Source organism: Mesoplodon densirostris, chromosome 2, assembly GCF_025265405.1.
Source record: "Mesoplodon densirostris isolate mMesDen1 chromosome 2, mMesDen1 primary haplotype, whole genome shotgun sequence".
NCBI lineage: Eukaryota > Metazoa > Chordata > Mammalia > Artiodactyla > Ziphiidae > Mesoplodon > Mesoplodon densirostris.
Window position 1 is genome coordinate 117,746,646 of NC_082662.1, and position 17,773 is coordinate 117,764,418.

At 40.1% G+C, this 17,773-nt stretch overlaps 1 protein-coding gene across 1 annotated transcript; it reads right to left on the reverse strand.

Moving 5' to 3' along the window:
• Positions 1 to 8,296: 8,296 nt before the first annotated feature.
• On the reverse strand, positions 8,297 to 9,237 carry LOC132503694 (olfactory receptor 10T2). The gene is given in 3 exon segments (XM_060120381.1): positions 8,297 to 8,705; positions 8,707 to 8,849; positions 8,851 to 9,237. Coding segments are annotated over 3 exon segments (939 nt in total).
• Positions 9,238 to 17,773: the final 8,536 nt, after the last annotated feature.

The window sequence follows — 17,773 nt, forward strand, 5'->3', positions numbered from 1 at the left end:
AGCCCCTCATCGTGTTTTCATTGTCATTTGTTTCTAGGTATTTTTTGATTTCCTCTTTGATTTCTTCAGTGATGTCTTGGTTATTTAGTAGTGTATTGTTTAGCCTCCATGTGTTTGTATTTTTTACAGATCTTTTCCTGTAATTGATATCTAGTCTCATAGCACTGTTGTTGGAAAAGATACTTGATATGATTTCAATTTTATTAAATTTACCAAGCTTGATTTTTGACCCAAGATATGATCTATCCTGGAGAATGTTCCATGAGCATTTGAGAAAAATGTGCATTTTGTTGTTTTTGGATGGAATGTCCTATAAATAGCAATTCAGTCCATCTTGTTTAATGTAGCATTTAAACCTTGTGTTTCCTTATTTATTTTCATTTTGGATGATCTGTCCATTGGTGCAAGTGCAGTGTTAAAATCCCCTACTATGATTGTGCTATTGTTAATTTCCCCTTTTATGGCTGTTAACATTAGCCTTATGTATTAAGGTGCACCTATGTTGTGTACATATATATTTACAATTGTTATATCTTCTTCTTGGATTCATCCCTTGATCATTATGTAGTGTCCTTTTTGTCCTTGTGATAGTCTTTATTTTAAAGTTTATTTTGTCTGATATGAGAATTGCTACTCTGGCTTTCCTTTGATTTTCATTTGCATGGCATATCTTTTTACATCACCTCACTTTCAGTCTGTATGTGTCCCTAGGTCTGAAGTGTGTCTCTTGTAGACAGAATATATACAGGTCTTGTTTTTGTATCCGTTCAGCTAGTCTATGTCTTTTGGTTGGCACCTTAAATCCATTTTCTTTTAAGGTAGTTGTCGATATGATATTTCTATTACCATTTTCTTAATTGTTTTGGGTTTGTTATTGTAGGTATTTTCCTTTTCCTGTATTTCTTGGCTAGAGAAGTTCCTTTAACACTTGTTGTAAAGCTGGTTTGGTGGTGTTGAATTCTCTTAGCTTTTGCTTGTCTGTAAAGGTTTTAATTTCTCCATTGAATCTGAATGAGATCCTTGGTGGATAAGGTAATCTTGGTTGTATGTTTTTCCCTTTAATCACTTTAAATATATCCTGCTCCAGGCTTTTCTGGTGGTGCAGTGGTTGAGAGTCTGCCTGCCGATGCAGGGGACACGGGTTCGTGCCCCAGTCCGGGAAGATCCCACATGCCATGGAGTGGCTATGCCCGTTAACCATGGCTGCTGAGCTTGCACATCTGGAGGCTGTGCTCTGCAACGGGAGAGACCACAACAGTGAGAGGCCCGTGTACCACACACACACACACACACACACAATATATATATATATATATATATATATCCTGCCCCTCCCTTCTGGCCTGCAGAATTTCTGCTGAAAGATCAGCTGTTAACCTTATGGGGATTCCCTTGTATGTTATTTGATGTTTTTCCCTTACTGCTTTTAATATTTTTTGTTTGTATTTAATTTTGGATAGTTTGCTTAATATGTGTCTTGGCATGTTTCTCCTTGGATTTATCCTGTACGGGAGTCTCTGCTCTTCATGGAGTTGATTGAATATTTCCTTTCCCATATTAGGGAAGTTTTCAACTATAGTCTCTTCAAAAATTTTCTCCATCACTTTCTTTTTCTCTTCTTCTTCTGGGACCTCTGTAATTTGAATGTTGTTGCATGTAATGTTGTCCCAGAAGTCTCAGAGACTGTCCTCATTTGTTTTCATTCTTTTTACTTTATTCTGCTCTATGGTAGTTATTTCCACTATTTTATTTTCCAGGTCACATCCATTTTCTTCCTCAGTCTTTCTGCTATTGATTCCTCCTAGAGAATATTTAATTTCATTTATTGTGTTGATCATCATTGTTTGGTTGCTCTTTACTCCTTCTAGGTCCTTATTAATAGTTTCTTTTATTTTCTCCATTCTACTTCCAAGATTTTGGATCATCTTTACTACCATTACTCTGAATTATTTTAGGTAGACTGCCTATTTCCTCTTCATTTGTTTCTTCTGGTGTTTTTTTTGCCTTGCTCCTTAATCTGCTGTGTGTTTCTCTGTCTTTTCATTTTGCTTAACTTACTGTGTTTGGGGTCTCCTTTTTGCTGGCTGCATGTTTGTAGTTACCATTGTTCTTGGTGTCTGCCCCCAGTGACTAAGGTTGGTTCAGTGGGTTTTGTAGGCTTCCTAGTGGAGGGGACTAGTGCCTGTGTTCTGGTGGATGAGGCTGGACCTTGTCTTTCTGGTGGGCAGGACCACATCCAGTGGTGTATTTGGGGCTGTCTGTGACCTTATTATGATTTTAGGAAGCCTCTCTGCTAATGGGTCGTGTTGTGTTCCTGTCTTGTTAGTTTTTTGGCATGGTGTGTCCAGCACTTGAACTTGCTGGTTGTTGAGTAGAGCTGGATCTTAGTGTTGAGATGGAGATCTCTGGGAGAGCTTTTCAGTTGATATTATGTGGAGCCAGGAGGTCTCTGGTGGACCAGTGTCCTGAACTCGGCTCTGCCACCTCAAATGCACAGGCTTGACACCTGGCTGGATCCCCAGACACTGTCAGCCATATGGCTCAGAAGAAAAGGGAGAAAAAAGAAAGAAAGAAAGAAAGAAAGAATCAAGTAAAATAAAATAAAATAGAGTCATTAAAATAAAAGATAAAAGAAAATTATTAAAAATAAAAAAAGTTTTAAAGTAAAACAAGAAAAGAAAGAAAGAAGAGAGCAAACAAAGAAAAATCAAATCCACCAATGATAACAAACACTAAAAACTATACTAAAAAAACAAACAAACAAAAACGGACACACAGAACTCTAGGACAAATGGTAAAAGCAAAGCTATACAAACAAAATTACACAAAGAGGCACACACATACACACTCACAAAAAGGGAAAAAGGAAAAAAAAAACTATATATATTAAAAAAAAAGAGAGCAACCAAATCAATAAACAAATCTACCAATGATAATACACTCTAAATACTAATCTATGATAAACATAAAACCAGAAACAAATCAGTTGCAGAAAGCAAACTCCAAGTCTACAGTTGCTCCCAAAGTCCACCACCTCAGTTTTGGGATGATTCATTGTCTGTTGTGGTATTCCAGAGACGCCGGTACATCAAGCTGATTGTGGAGATTTAATCCACTGCTCCTGAGGCTTCTGGGAGGAATTTCCCTTTCTCTTCGTTGTTTGCACAGCTCCTGGGGTTCAGCTGTGGATTTGGCTCCGCCTTAAGGGCGTCTATTCTTAACTCAGACAGGATGCTGTTAAAGTAGCAGCTGATTAGTGGTCTCTGGCTCACTCAGGACCGGGAGACGGAGGGTTATGGAATGCGGGGCAAGCCTGCAGCGGCAGAGGCCGACATGACTTTGCACCAGTCTGAGGCGCGCCGTGTGTTCTCCGGGGGAAGTTGTCCTTGTATCACGGGACACTGGCAGTGGTGGGCTGCACAGGCTCCCGGGAGGGGAGGTGTGGATAGTGACCTGTGCTTGCACAGAGACTTCTTGGTGGCTGCAGCAGCAGCCTTAGCATTTCATGCATGTCTTTGTTGTCCGTGCTGATAGCCGCGCCTTGCTTCCGTCTCTGGAGCTCAGTTAGGCGGTGCTCTGAATCCCCTCTCCTCACTCACCCAGAAACAATGGTCTCTTGTCTCTTGGGCAGGTCCAGAGATTTTCCCGGACTTCCTCCCGGCTAGCTGTAGCTCACTAGCCCCCTTCAGGCTGTATTCATGCAGCCAACCCCAGTCCTCTCCCTGGGATCTGACCTCCGAAGCCTGAGCCTCAGCTCCCAGCCCCCACCCATCCCTGCGGGTGAGCAGACAAGCCTCTCAGGCTGGTGAGTGCTGGTCGGCACCTATCCTCTGTGCGGGAATCTCTCTGATTTGCCCTCTGCACCCCTGTGGCTGTGCTCTCCGCCATTGCTCAGAAGCGTCACCCCTCCGCCACCCACAGTCTCCGCCCACCAAGGGGCTTCCTAGTGTGTGGACACCTTTCCTCCTTCACGGCTCCCTCCCAGAGGTGCAGGTCCCATCCCTATTCTTTTGTCTCTGTTTTCTCTTTTTTCTTTTACCTTACCCAGGTACGTGGGGAGTCTCTTGCCTTTTGGGAAGTCTTAGGTCTTCTGCCAGTGTTCAGTAGGAGTTGTTCCACATGTAGATGTATTTGTGGGGAGGAAGGTGATCTCCATGTCTTACTCCTCTGCCATCTTGAACGCCTCCTCAAGAATTAATATTTAAATGCAGTCATTTTTGCTGGAAGAAAGAAGAATCCTGACTCCCAGCTAGTTCATTGTCTGGGCTTCACAAACTGAGTTCTATGTTCACTTGAAACAGGATTATTATGACAGAGTAAATGGTGCTTAATTTTATTTATCTAGTTATAATTTTATGCTATATAAGCCATGATATCACTGCTCGTATTATTTTTTTCTTAACAGATTCATTTATTACATTTTACTAATTACTTAAGTAATTTAATAATAATTGTAAATTTTATAAAAGTACTATATTAACACAAACTTACAATTCTCTAAATATTAGAATAAAACATGAAATAATCATTTGCCTCTTTTCTAGGGTAGGAACAGCCTTCTCAACGTTCAGTGTATATTACTCTAGAGGTTTCAGGGAAATACACATAAGGATAGAATAATTGTTAGTGCATCTTTCAGGAATATTGAGTTTTACTTGGAGTTTTTAGAATACAGTCTTGAATGTTTGTGCTCTCAGCATTTAAGCAATCTCCTTTTATCTTGTAAGTAAATGTATTTTTCCATAACATTCAAGAAGAAAAATATCTTTGTGCACGGTGAGTGGCAGGAAAGTTTGGTAGTTTTATGTTCAAACTGCACAGAACTTTATAGCTATTGTATAAAGTTGTGACATAAACAACCGCAGTTTTGTATAGTTTTGTGTAAGATGCAGATGAAAGTAAAACTTTTTAGCTTTTAAAAAGGATAGAAAAGACCCTGGGGATGAGAAGTCATATTTTAGTGCTTAATATAAATGGATAAAAGAGATTGAAATAGCTATGCTGATGTAGTCTACTGAGATTATAGGTGGATCACATAATTAATTGAATAGTAGATAAAACTCCTAAGACTAGGGCTTCCCTGGTGGCGCAGTGGTTGAGAATCTGCCTGCTAATGCAGGGGACACGGGTTCGGGCCCTGGTCTGGGAGGATCCCACATGCCGCGGAGAAACTAGCCCCGTGAGCCACAACTACTGAGCCTGCGCGTCTGGAGCCTGTGTTCCACAAAAAGAGAGGCTGCGATAGTGAGAGGCCCGTGCACCATGATGAAGAGTGGCCCCCGCTTGCCACAACTGGAGAAAGCCCTCCCACAGAAACGAAGACCCAACACAGCAAAAATAAATAAATTAATTAAAAGTAATGCATGCCTTAGGAGAGCAGTTGAATAAACTGTAGTACACTAAACAAACAAACAAACAAACAAACAGAAAAACCTCCTAAGACTAAGATGTGGGGGGTAGTGGTTAATAGCTACTGCCCAATATCATACAGAGTGAAGTAAGTCGGAAAGAGAAAAAAAAATACTGCATGCCAACACATATATATGGAATCTAAAAAAAAATGGTTCTGATGAACCTAGGGGCAGGACAGGAATAAAGATGCAGATGTAGAGAATGGACTTGACATGGGGAGGAGGAAAGGTAAGCTGGGATGAAGTGAAAGAGTAGCACTGACATATATACACTACCAAATGTAATGTAGATAGCTAGTGGGAAGCAGCTGCATAGCACAGGGAGATCAGCTCAGTGCTCCGTGACCACATAGAGGGGTGGGATAGGGAGGGTGGGGGGGGAGATGCAAGAGGGTAGGGATAAGGGGATATATGTACACATATAGCTGATTCACTTTTTTATACAGCAGAAACTAACACACAATTGTAAAGCAATTATACTCCAATAAAGATGTTAAAAAAAAAAAAAAAGCTACTGCCCACATCAGAGAAGCTGAAGGGGGAAGCTAGGGCTACGCTAGAGGAAAGGTTGCCATATGTAAGAGGATGGGGTAAACTAGAGAAGAAAACATTACATATAGCCTACATTCTTATTTGCAAATATCAGATTTTCAACATCAAATATAGATATCTAATTACTGGCAAATGATTTTGAGGAGTTTGTTTCTGAAAATTTCTTGAGTCTCTTGATTAATCCCTCCACACTGACCTTGCTTTGGAGAAAGTTTTCAGTGGGAAATGAATGCCTATCAATATTTTCAGCTTTGTTAATCATAAAATTTATCTTAACCATTTTTATGTGTGCAGTTCAGTAGTATTAAGTATATTCACAGTGTTGTAAAACAGATCTATAGAACTTATTCATCTTGCAAATCTGAAACTCTGTAAGCATCAAACAACAACTCTCCTTTTCCTAAGTGAAATAAGCCAGTCATAAAAAGATGAGCTAGATATACTGTAAGGCATTTCCTCATTTAATCCTTTTAAAAACCATGTTTTACTTAGTCTCATTTCACAGGATTTAAGTTATTGTACATCCTCACACAAGAAATATGTTAAGAAACTTATTCATTATTATTATTATTATTATTTTTTGCGGTATGTGGGCCTCTCACTGTTGTGGCCTCTCCCATTGTGGAGCACAGGCTCCAGACATGCAGGCTCAGCAGCCATGGCTCACGGGCCTAGCTGCTCCGTGGCATGTGGGATCTTTCCAGACTGGGGTACGAACCCGTGTCCCCTGCATCGGCAGGCGGACTCTCAACCACTGCACCACCAGGGAAGCGCCAGGAAACTTATTTTTAAATCTATTTTATGGGCTTCCCTGGTGGTGCAGTGGTTAAGAATCCACCTGCCAATGCAGGGGACACAAGTTTGAGCCCTGGTCTGGGAAGATCCCACATGCTGTGGAGCAACTAAGCCGTGCGCCACAACTACCAATCCTGCACTCTAGAGCCCGTGAGCCACAACTACTGAGCCCGTGTCCCACAACTACTGAAGCCCGTATGCCTCAGCTACTGAAGCCCGTGCACCTAGATCCTGTGTTCGGCACAAGAGAAGCCATTGCAATGAGAAGCCCACACACTACAACAAAGAGTAGCCCCCGCTCACCGCAACTAGAGAAAGCTCATGTGGAGCAACAAAGACCCAATGCAGCCAAAAATAAATAAATAAATAAAATTTATTTTTTAAAAAAAGCTATGTTATATGACCCCCCCCCACCCACCCAAGCAAGAGCTCCTAAACTACATGTTGCTCAAGTGGAAGGCTGAGAAATGAACACTTATGAAATTAGTTTCTTATAAAATTATGTTGTCTTATTGAAACATATCTTTAGCAAAACTCGCAGCAAAAACAAAACTCAGCTAAATAAATATAATATATATTATAGGTGACTAAAATTTGGCTATTTCTTATAGTGAGACATGAAAGAATGAGGCAACCATACTTTTATTACTCTTTTCCTACAATACCTAGTTTAATGCTTTGCACATCGTAGCAGATGCATAAACAGAACTCTTGAATGGTCAACTTACTTTCACACTGAAACTGGCATTAAGTACAATCCTAGTTTATGGAATGAAGAAAGGAAAGTGAAGGGAAGTGGAAAAAAACTAATAATTTTTCATGCCTTCTATCAGAAGAGGACCAAATTGCTTTACATCTATTAATTCCTTTAGTTCTTACAATGCCCAACTGAGAAGGTGTTAAAGGTCTCATGATACATAGAGAATAACTGAACATGAGAGAGGTTAAGTCTGGTCCATGGCATTTGGCTGGAAAATGATCCAAATCAATATTCAAACCTAGGTCTTTATGATTCCAGAGTCCATGTTTTCTCCTCTACCATCAGCCTCATGGAACTTTGATTCTCTCCTCATTTATCCATAATCAAATTATTCTTTTTGTCTATAAATAATGTATTTACTATAAATATTGATTTTAAACCTCAAAAGATATATAGAAACATTCAGAGACATAAACAACATTCCCTACTGTTTCCTTCACTGGACATTCTTAGAATGGACAAGCTGGACATTCTTAGAAAAATAATGTAACACTGTAGTGTTGATCAGAGAAAACTGATATTTTAAATGTTCAAAAATAGCATGGCTTGAGTCTTTGAAATTTGCCACACTCACATAACTTTCTGGAGAACAAATGTTACAACCTCTACAGTGAATACAGGCTAAACACAAAGAAGGACTTCCCAATAAAAATAATCAATGTAACCCGAGGTCCTATTTTCTTGTTTTCTTTTTTTTGACAAAAGAGTGTAGGTATATTTATTGAAGTTCTACCCCAGACACTTTCATGAATATAACTTCTCTGACTTATCAACTCACTCATGCAGTTTTGGGAAATGAGTACCTACTGAGAACATTTCTCAGAGCCGTCTTCACTTCTTTATTTCTCAGTGTGTAGACAAGGGGCTTGAGTTGCAGGGTGATCACCATATAGGTCACTGCCCCAAGTCGGTCCTTATTTGAGAAGTACAGGGATGTGGGCCTCAAGTAGATAAAGGAAGCACAGCCATAGTGCACAATAACCACTGTGAGGTGGGAGACACAGGTGGCAAAGGCCTTATGTTGTCCTTCCACTGAAGAGATCTTGAGGATGGTGGAAACAATGAAGACATAGGAGATGAAGATCAACACAAAGGGAACAAGCACTACCAGAATGCTGAGTAAGAAGATAACCATCTCCTTCAGGTTGATGTCTGCACAGCCCAGTTTTATGACAGGGGAAATGTCAGAAGTGGTTGATCTGATTGGAGGCACAGAAGGGTACAGTAAGCATCAGGACGTTGACAACCACAGAGATCAGGAAACTACAGAAGCTTGAGGCTAAACCCAGCAGTATGCAGGTGGATCGGCTGACGATGACTGTGTAGTTGAGAAGGGTTGCAGATGGCAACATAGTGATGGTAGCCCATCACAACAATTAGAAAAGAGTTGGTACAAGCTAAGCCCACAAAGAAATAGAGCTTGGCAGCACACTCAGGGAAAGAAGTAGTTCTAGTTGTGGAAAGCAGATTGGTCAGCATTTTTGGTACGATGACCAAGGTTTAGCAGGTTTCAGAGCAGGAGAGGACAAAGAGAAAGAAATACATAGGGATGTGCAAAGCCTGATCCCGAAGAATGACAGTCATGATGGTGGCACTGGCCATCAGAGTGGTCAGGTAGACCAGGAGGAAGATAAAGAAGAGAAGGATCTGCAGATCCCCCAGGTTTGAGAAGCCTATAAGGACGAACTCGGTGATCATGCTCTGGTTTTGTCTCTTCATTGGTCGCTGGGAATCAGACTCAGACATCCTGAAACTGACAACAGAAAGAATTTGAGAAAAGTGTATGCCCCCAGAGAAATCATGTTTGTGTTTCTGTACAAAGTTGATAATACTGGTCTGAAAAAATGAGTAAAAAACAAATCAAGCACTTTGATCAGGGGTGAGTGGAAAGCAGGAGGCATGAAGACTAGTGACATAAGAAAATTCCCAATTCAACAATACCTGAAGAAATTTATTTTTATTTGTATAAGTTGTTTCCATTTCTCTGTCTTCTTATTTGTATAGAAGTTTCATACCTAGTGTGTTAAATCAAGAGGTGATTCTAGAGCTCATCTCATCTAATCGTGCCATTTTATGGAAACCGAGTTTCAAAAAGATTAAACCATTTGCTTAACCCACATGAGAGTGACAGTCTTGAGAAATCACCTACCTTCAAAGTTATTTTATGAAAATCTGAATTGGAAAAACAAAAACAATTGAAAAGTCATCTATCCAGCCCCTCGTATACTTGACACAAATACTGTTTGCTTATATATAATGAAGTGTTGAGCTTTATTTGCACATGATCAATTGTGAAGCCTTTGGCTTGGGCTTAGAATGATACTGCATATTGGGGTTTCCCTTGTCATGAGTGCATGGGAATTTGGGAGTAAGAATCTAACTAAAGCTCAAATCATGCTCAGAGCGTGCCAGGTCTTGGGCTGACATATTCGCTCCCTTGACCTCTGCCTCAATGTCTGCTGCCTCCATAATGTTCTCAGAAGAAGTCTCACCATTATCTGTGGGGAGACCTGTAGTATGATTCAGAGATAACATAATTCTAAAACCTTTACTCTAGCCTTAGAAAATCATACAATCTTCCTAAGTGTCCATCATCAGATGAATGGATAAAGAAGATGTGGCAAATATATACAATGGAATATTACTCAGCCATAAAAAGAAACAAAATTGAGCTATTTGTAATGAGGTGGATAGACCTAGAGTTTGTCATACAGAGTGAAGTAAGTCAGAAAGAGAAAGACAAATACCGTACGCTAACACATACATATGGAATTTAAGAAATTAAAAGTACAGTGGGGTATCACCTCACATTGGTCAGAATGGCCATTATCAAAAAATCTACACACAGTAAATGTGGGAGAGGGTGTGGAGAAAATGCCCAGTAGTGGGATTGCTGGGTCATATGGTAGTTCTAATTGTAGTTTTTTAAGGAAACTCCATACCATTCTCCATAGTGGCTGTACCAATTGACATTCCCACCAGCAGTGCAAGATTGCTCCCTTTTTTCCACACCCTCTCCAGCATTTCTTATTTCTAGATTTTTTGATGATGCCCATTCTGGCTGGTGTGAGATGATATCTCATTATAGTTTTGATTTGCATTTCTCTAATGAGTAAAGATGTTGAGCATCCTTTCATGTGTTTGTTGGCAGTCTGTATATCTTCTGTGGAGAAATGTCTATTTAGGTCTTCTGCCCATTTTTGGATTGGGTTGTTTGTTTTTTTGTTATTGAGCTGCATGAGCTGCTTATAAATTTTGGAGATTAATCCTTTGTCAGTTGCTTCATTTGCAAATATTTTCTCCCATTCTGAGGGTTGTCTTTTGGTCTTGTTTATGGTTTCCTTTGCTGTGCAAAAGCTTTTAAGTTTCATTAGGTCCCATGTGTTTATTGTTGTCTTTATTTCCATTTCTCTAGGAGGTGGGTCCAAAAGGATCTTGCTGTGATTTATGTCATAGAGTGTTCTGCCTATGTTTTCCTCTAAGAGTTTGATAGTGTCTGGCCTTACATTTAGGTCTTTAATCCATTTTGAGCTTATTTTTGTATATGGTGTTAGGGAGTGATCTAATCTCATACTTTTACATGTCCCTGTCCAGTTTTCCCAGCACCACTTATTGAAGAGACTGTCCTTGCTCCACTGTACACTCCTGCCTCCTTTATCAAAGATAAGGTGACCATATGTGCGTGGGTTTATCTCTGGGCTTTCTATCCTGTTCCATTGATCTATTTTTCTGTTTTTGTGCTAGAACCATACTGTCTTGATTACTGTAGTTTTGTAGTATAGTCTGAAGTCAGGGAGCCGGATTCCTCCAGCTCCATTTCTCGTTCTCAAGATTGCTTTGGCTATTCGGGGTCTTTTGTGTTTCCATACAAATTGTGAAATTTTTTGTTCTAGTTTTGTGAAAAATGCCAGTGGTAGTTTGATAGGGATTGCATTGAATCTGTAGATTGCTTTGGGTAGTAGAGTCATTTTCACAATGTTGATTCTTCCAATCCAAGAATATGATACATCTGTCCATATATTTGTATCATCTTTAATTTCTTTCATCAGTGTCTTATAATTTTCTGTATACAAGTCTTTTGTCTCCTTAGGTAGGTTTATTCCTAGATATTTTATTCTTTTTGTTGCAATGGTAAATGGGAGTGTTTCCTTGATTTCACTTTCAGATTTTTCATAATTACTATATAGAAATGCCAGAGATTTCTGTGCATTAATTTTGTATCCTGCTACTTTACCAAATTCATTGATTAGCTCTAGTAGTTTTCTGGTAGCATCTTTAGGATTCTCTATGTATAGTATCATGTCATCTGCAAACAGTGACAGCTTTACTTCTTCTTTTCCAATTTGGATTCCTTTTATTTCCTTTTCTTCTCTGATTGCTGTGGCTAAAACTTCCAAAACTAGGTTAAATAAGAGTGGTGAGAGTGGGAAGCCTTGTCTTGTTCCTGATCTTAGTGGAAATGGTTTCAGTTTTTCACCATTGAGGACAATGTTGGCTGAGGGTTTGTCATATATGGCCTTTATTATGTTGAAGAAAGTTCCCTCTATGCCTACTTTCTGCAGGGATTTTATCATAAATGGGTGTTGAATTTTGTCGAAAGCTTTCTCTGCATCTATTGAGATGATCATATGTTTTTTCTCCTTCAATTTGTTAATCTGGTGTATCACATTGATTGATTTACGTATATTGAAGAATGCTTGCATTCCTGGAATAAACCCCACTTGATCATGGTGTATGATCCTTTTAATGTGCTGTTGGATTCTGCTTGCTAGTAGTTTGTTGAGGATTTTTGGATCTATGTTCATCAGTGATATTGGCCTGTAGTTTTCTTTCTCTGTGACATCCTTGTCTGGTTTTGGTATCAAGGTGATGGTGGCCTCGTAGAATGAGTTTGGGAGTGTTCCTTCCTCTGCTATATTTTGGAAGAGTTTCAGAAGGATAGGTGTTAGCTCTTCTCTAAATGCTTGATAGAATTCACCCGTGAAGCCATCTGGTCCTGGGGTTTTGTTTGTTGGAAGATTTTTAATCACAGTTTCAATTTCAGTGCTTGTGATTGGTCTGTTCATATTTTCTATTTCTTCCTGAGTCAGTCTTGGCAGGTTGTGCATTTCTAAGAATTTGTCCATTTCTTCCAGGTTGTCCATTTTATTGGCATAGAGTTGCTTGTAGTAATCTCTCATGATCTTTTGTATTTCTGAAGTGTCAGTTGTTACTTCTCCTTTTTCATTTCTAATTCTATTGATTTGAGTCTTCTCCCTTTTTTTCTTGATGAGTCTGGCTAATGGTTGATCAATTTTGTTTATCTTCTCAAGGAACCAGCTTTTAGTTTTATTGCTCTTTGCTATCATTTCCTTCATTTCTTTTTCATTTATTTCCAATCTGATTTTTATGATTTCTTTCCTTCTGCTAACTTTGGGATGTTTCTGTTCTTTTTTCTCTAATTGCTTTAGGTGCAAAGTTAGGTTATTTATTTGAGATGTTTCCTGTTTCTTAAGGTAGGATTTTATTGCTATAAACTTCCCTCTTAGAACTGCTTTTGTTGCATCCCATAGGTTTTGGGTCGTCTAGTCCCCATTGTCATTTGTTTCTAGGTATTTTTAATTTCCTTTTGATTTCTTCAGTGATCACTTCGTTATTAAGTAGTGTATTGTTTAGCCTCCAAGTGTTTGTATTTTTTACAGATGTTTTCCTGTAATTGATATCTAGTCTCATAGCATTGTGGTCAGAAAAGATACTTGATACAATTTCAATTTTCTTAAATTTAGCAAGGCTTGATTTGTGACCCAAGATATGATCTATCCTGGAGAATGTTCCATGAGCACTTGAGAAAAATGTGTATTCTGTTCTTTTTGGATGCAATGTGCTATAAATATCAATTCAGTCCATCTTGTGTAATGTATCTTTTAAAGCTTGTGTTTCCTTATTTATTTTCATTTTGGATGATCTGTCCATTGGTGAAAGTGGGGTGTTAAAGTCCCCTACTATGATTGTGTTACTGTCGATTTCTCCTTTTATGGCTGTTAGTATTTGCCTTATGTATTGAGGTGCTCCTATGTAGGGTGCATAAATATTTACAATTGTTATATCTTCTTGAATCGATCCCTTGATCATTATGTAGTGTCCTTCTTTGTCTCTTCTAGTAGTCTTTATTTTAAAGTCTATTTTGTCTGATATGAGAATTGCTACTCCAGCTTTCTTTTGGTTTCCATTTGCATGGAATATCTTTTTCCATCCCCTTACTTTCAGTCTGTATGTGTCTCTAGGTCTGAAGTGGGTCTCTTGTAGACAGCATATATATGGGTCTTGTTTTTGTATCCATTCAGCCAATCTGTGTCTTTTGGTGGGAGCATTTAGTCCATTTACATTTAAGGTAATTATTGATATGTATGTTCCTATTCCCATTTCCTTAATTGTTTTGGGTTCACTATTGTCGGTCTTTTCCTTGTGTTGTGTTTCTTGCCTAGAGAAGTTCCTTTAGCATTTGTTGTAAAGCTGGTTTGGTGGTGCTGAACTCTCTCAGCTTTTGCTTGTCTGTAAATGTTTTCATTTCTCCATCACATCTGAATGAGATCCTTGCTGGGTAGAGTAGTCTTGGTTGCAGGTTTTTCTCCTTCATCACCTTAATTATGTCCTGCCACTCCCTTCTGGCTTGTAGAGTTTCTGCTGAGAGATCAGCTGTTAACCTGATGGGGATTCCCTTGTGTGTTAGTTGTTGTTTTTGCCTTGCTGCTTTTAATATGATTTCTTTGTGTTTAATTTTTGACAGTTTGATTAATATGTGTCTTGGCATATTTCTCCTTGGATTTATTCTGTATGAGACTCTCTGTGTCTCCTGAACTTGATTAACTATTTTCTTTCCCATATTAGGGAAGTTTTCAACTATAATCTCTTCAAATGTTTTCTTAGTCCCTTTCTTTTTCTCTTCTTCTTCTGGAACCCCTATAATTCGAATGTTGGTGCATTTAATGTTGTCCCAGAAGTCTCTGAGACTGTCCTCTGTTCTTTTCATTCTTTTTTCTTTATTTTGCTCTACAGCAGTTATTTCCACTGTTTTATCTTCCACCTCACTTATCCATTCCTCTGCCTCAGTTATTCTGCTATTGACCCCATCTAGAGTATTTTTCATTTCATTTATTGTGTTTTTAATCGATGCTTGGTTCATCTTTAGTTCTTCTAGGTCCTTGTTAACTGTTTCTAGCATTTTGTCTATTCTATTTCCAAGATTTTGGATCTTGGAAATAGAATCTTGGATCACCTTTACTATCATTATTCTGAATTCTTTTTCAGGTAGACTGCCTATTACTTCCTCATTTGTTAGGTCTGGTGGGTTTTTATCTTTCTCCTTCTCCTGCTGTGTGTTTTTCTGTCTTCTCATTTTGCTTATGTTACTGTGTTTGGGGTCTCCTTTTTGCAGGCTGCAGGTTCGTAGTTCCCATTGTTTTTGGTGTCTGTCCCCAGTGGCTAAGGTTGGTTTAGTGGGTTGTGTAGGCTTCCTGGTGGAGGGGACTAGTGCCTGTGTTTTGGTGGATGAGGCTGGATCTTGTCTTTCTGGTGGACAGGTCCACGTCTGGTGGTGTGTTTTGGGGTGTCTGCAGACTTTTTATGATTTTAGGCAGCCTCTCTTCTAATGGGTGGTGTTGTGTTCCTGTCTTGCTAGTTGTTTGGCATAGGGTGTCCAACACTGTAGCTTGCTGGTCGTTGAGTGAAGCTGGGTGCTGGTGTTGAGATGGAGATCTCAGGAAGATTTTCGCCGTTTGATATTATGTGGAGCTGGGAGGTCTCTTGTGGACCAGTGTCGTGAAGTTGGCTCTCCCACCTCAGAGGCACAGCACTGACTCCTGGCTCCTCAATTTGGGATGATTTGTTGTCTATTCATGTATTCCACAGATGCAGGGTACATCAAGTTGATTGTGGAGCTTTAATCCACTGCTTCTGAGGCTGCTGGGAGAGATTTCCCTTTCTCTTCTTTGTTCTCACAACTCCCGGGTCTCAGCTTTGGATTTGGCCCTGCCTCTGCATGTAGGTCACTGGAAGGCGTCTGTTCTTTGCTCAGACAGGACAGGGTTAAAGGAGTAGCTGCTTAGGGGACTCTGGCTCACTCAGGCTGGGGGGGGAGGGAGGGGCACGGAGTGTGGAGTGATCCTTCAGCGGCAGAGGCCGGCGTGTCGTTGCACCAGCCCGAGGCGCACCATGCGTTCTCCCAGGGAATCCCTCCCTGGGTCCCGGGACCCCGGCAGTGATGGGCTGCACAGGTTACTGGAAGGGCAGTGTGGACTGTGACTTGCACTTGCACACAGGCCTCTTGGCGGTTGCAGCAGCAGCCCCAGCGTCCCACGCCCGTTTCTGGGCTCCGTGCTTTCAGCCGCAGCTCACACCCGTCTGTGGAGCTCCTTTAAGCAGCACTCTTAATCCCCTCTCCTCGTGCACCAGGAAACCAAGAGGGAAGAAAATTTCTCTTGCCTCTTTGGCAGCTCCAGAGTTTTCCCAGATTCCCTCCCGGCTAGCTGTGGCACATTAGCCCCCTTCAGGCTGAGTTCTCGCTGCCAGCCCCAGTCCTCTCCCTGCACTCTGACCGAAGCCCGAGCCTCAGCTTCCAGCGCCGCCCGCCCCGGCAGGTGAGCAGACAAGCCTCTTGGGCTGGTGAGTGCCGGTCGGCACCGATCCTCTGTGCGGGAATCTCTCCACTTTGCCCTACCCAGGTATGTGGGGAATTTCTTGCCTTTTGGGAGGTCTGAGGTCTTCTGCCAGCGTTCAGTAGGTGTTCTGTAGGAGTTGTTCCACGTGTAGCTGTATTTCTGGTGTATCTTGCAGTCTTTATTTTAAAGTTTATTTTGTCTGATATGAGAATTGCAATCCAGCTCACTTTTGATTTTCATTTGCATGGAATATCTTCTTTCATCCCCTCACTTTCAGTCTGTATGTTTCCCTAGGTCTGGAGTGTGTCTCTTGTAGACAGCATATATATGGGTTCTGTTTTTATATCTATTCAGCCATTCTATGTCTTTTGTTTGGAGCATTTAATCCATTTACATTTAACATAATTATCAATATGTGTGTTCTTATTACTATTTTCTCAATTGTTTTGTGTTTGTTTTTTGTAGGTCTTTTCCTTGTCTTGTGTTTCCAGCCTAGAGAAGTGCCTTTAGCATTTGTTGTAAAGCTGCTTTGGTGGTGCTGTATTCTCTTAGATTTACTTTGTCTGTAAATTTTAATTTCTCTTTCGAATCTGAATGAGATCCTTGTTGTGTAGAGTATTCCTGATTGTAGGTTTTTCCCTTTCATCACCTTAAATATGTCCTGCCATTCCTTTCTGGCTTGCAGAGATTCTGCTGAAATCTCAGCTGTTAACCTTATGGTGATTCCCTTGTATGTTATATGTTGCTTTTCCCTTGCTGCTTGTAATATTTTTTCTTTGTATTTAATTTAATTTAATTTTTTTTTTTTTTTTTTTTTTTTTTTTTTTTTTTTTTTGCGGTATGCAGGCCTCTCACTGTTGTGGGCTCTCCTATTGTGTAGCACAGGCTCCAGATGCGCAGGCTCAGCAGCCATGGCTCATGAGCCCAGCCGCTCCGCGGCATGTGGGATCTTCCTGGACTGGGCATGAACCCACGTCCCCTGCATCAGCAGGCAGACTCTCAACCACTGCGCCACCAGGGAAGCCCTGTATTTAATTTTTGATAGTTTTTAAAAATATGTGTCTTGGCAGGTTTCTCCTTGGATTTATCCTGTGGATTTATCTGCTCTTCCTGGACTTGATTGACTCTTTCCTTTCCCATGTTTGGGAAGTTTTCAACTATATTCACTTCAAATATTTTCTCTGTTCCTTTATTTTCTCTTCTTCTATAATTCGAATTCTGGTGCACTTAATGTTGTCCCATTAATCCCCTATAATTTGAATGTTGGTGTGTTTAATGTTGTCGTAGAGATCTCTGGGACTGTCCTCAGATCTTTTCATTCTTCTATCTTTATTCTGCCCTATGGTAGTTATTTCCACTATTTTATATTCCAGGCCACTTATCCAGTCTTCTGCCTCAGTTATTCTGCTATTGATTATTTCTAGAGTTTTAATCTTTTTTTAGCTTTTTATAAAAAAACATATTTATTGGAGTATAGTTACTTTACAATGGTGTGTTAGTTTCTGCATTATAACAAAGTGAATAAGCGATACATATACCTATATCCCCATATGTCTTCTCTCTTGCATCTCCCTCCCTCCCACCCTCCCTATCCCACCCCTTATGTGTTCTCAAATTAC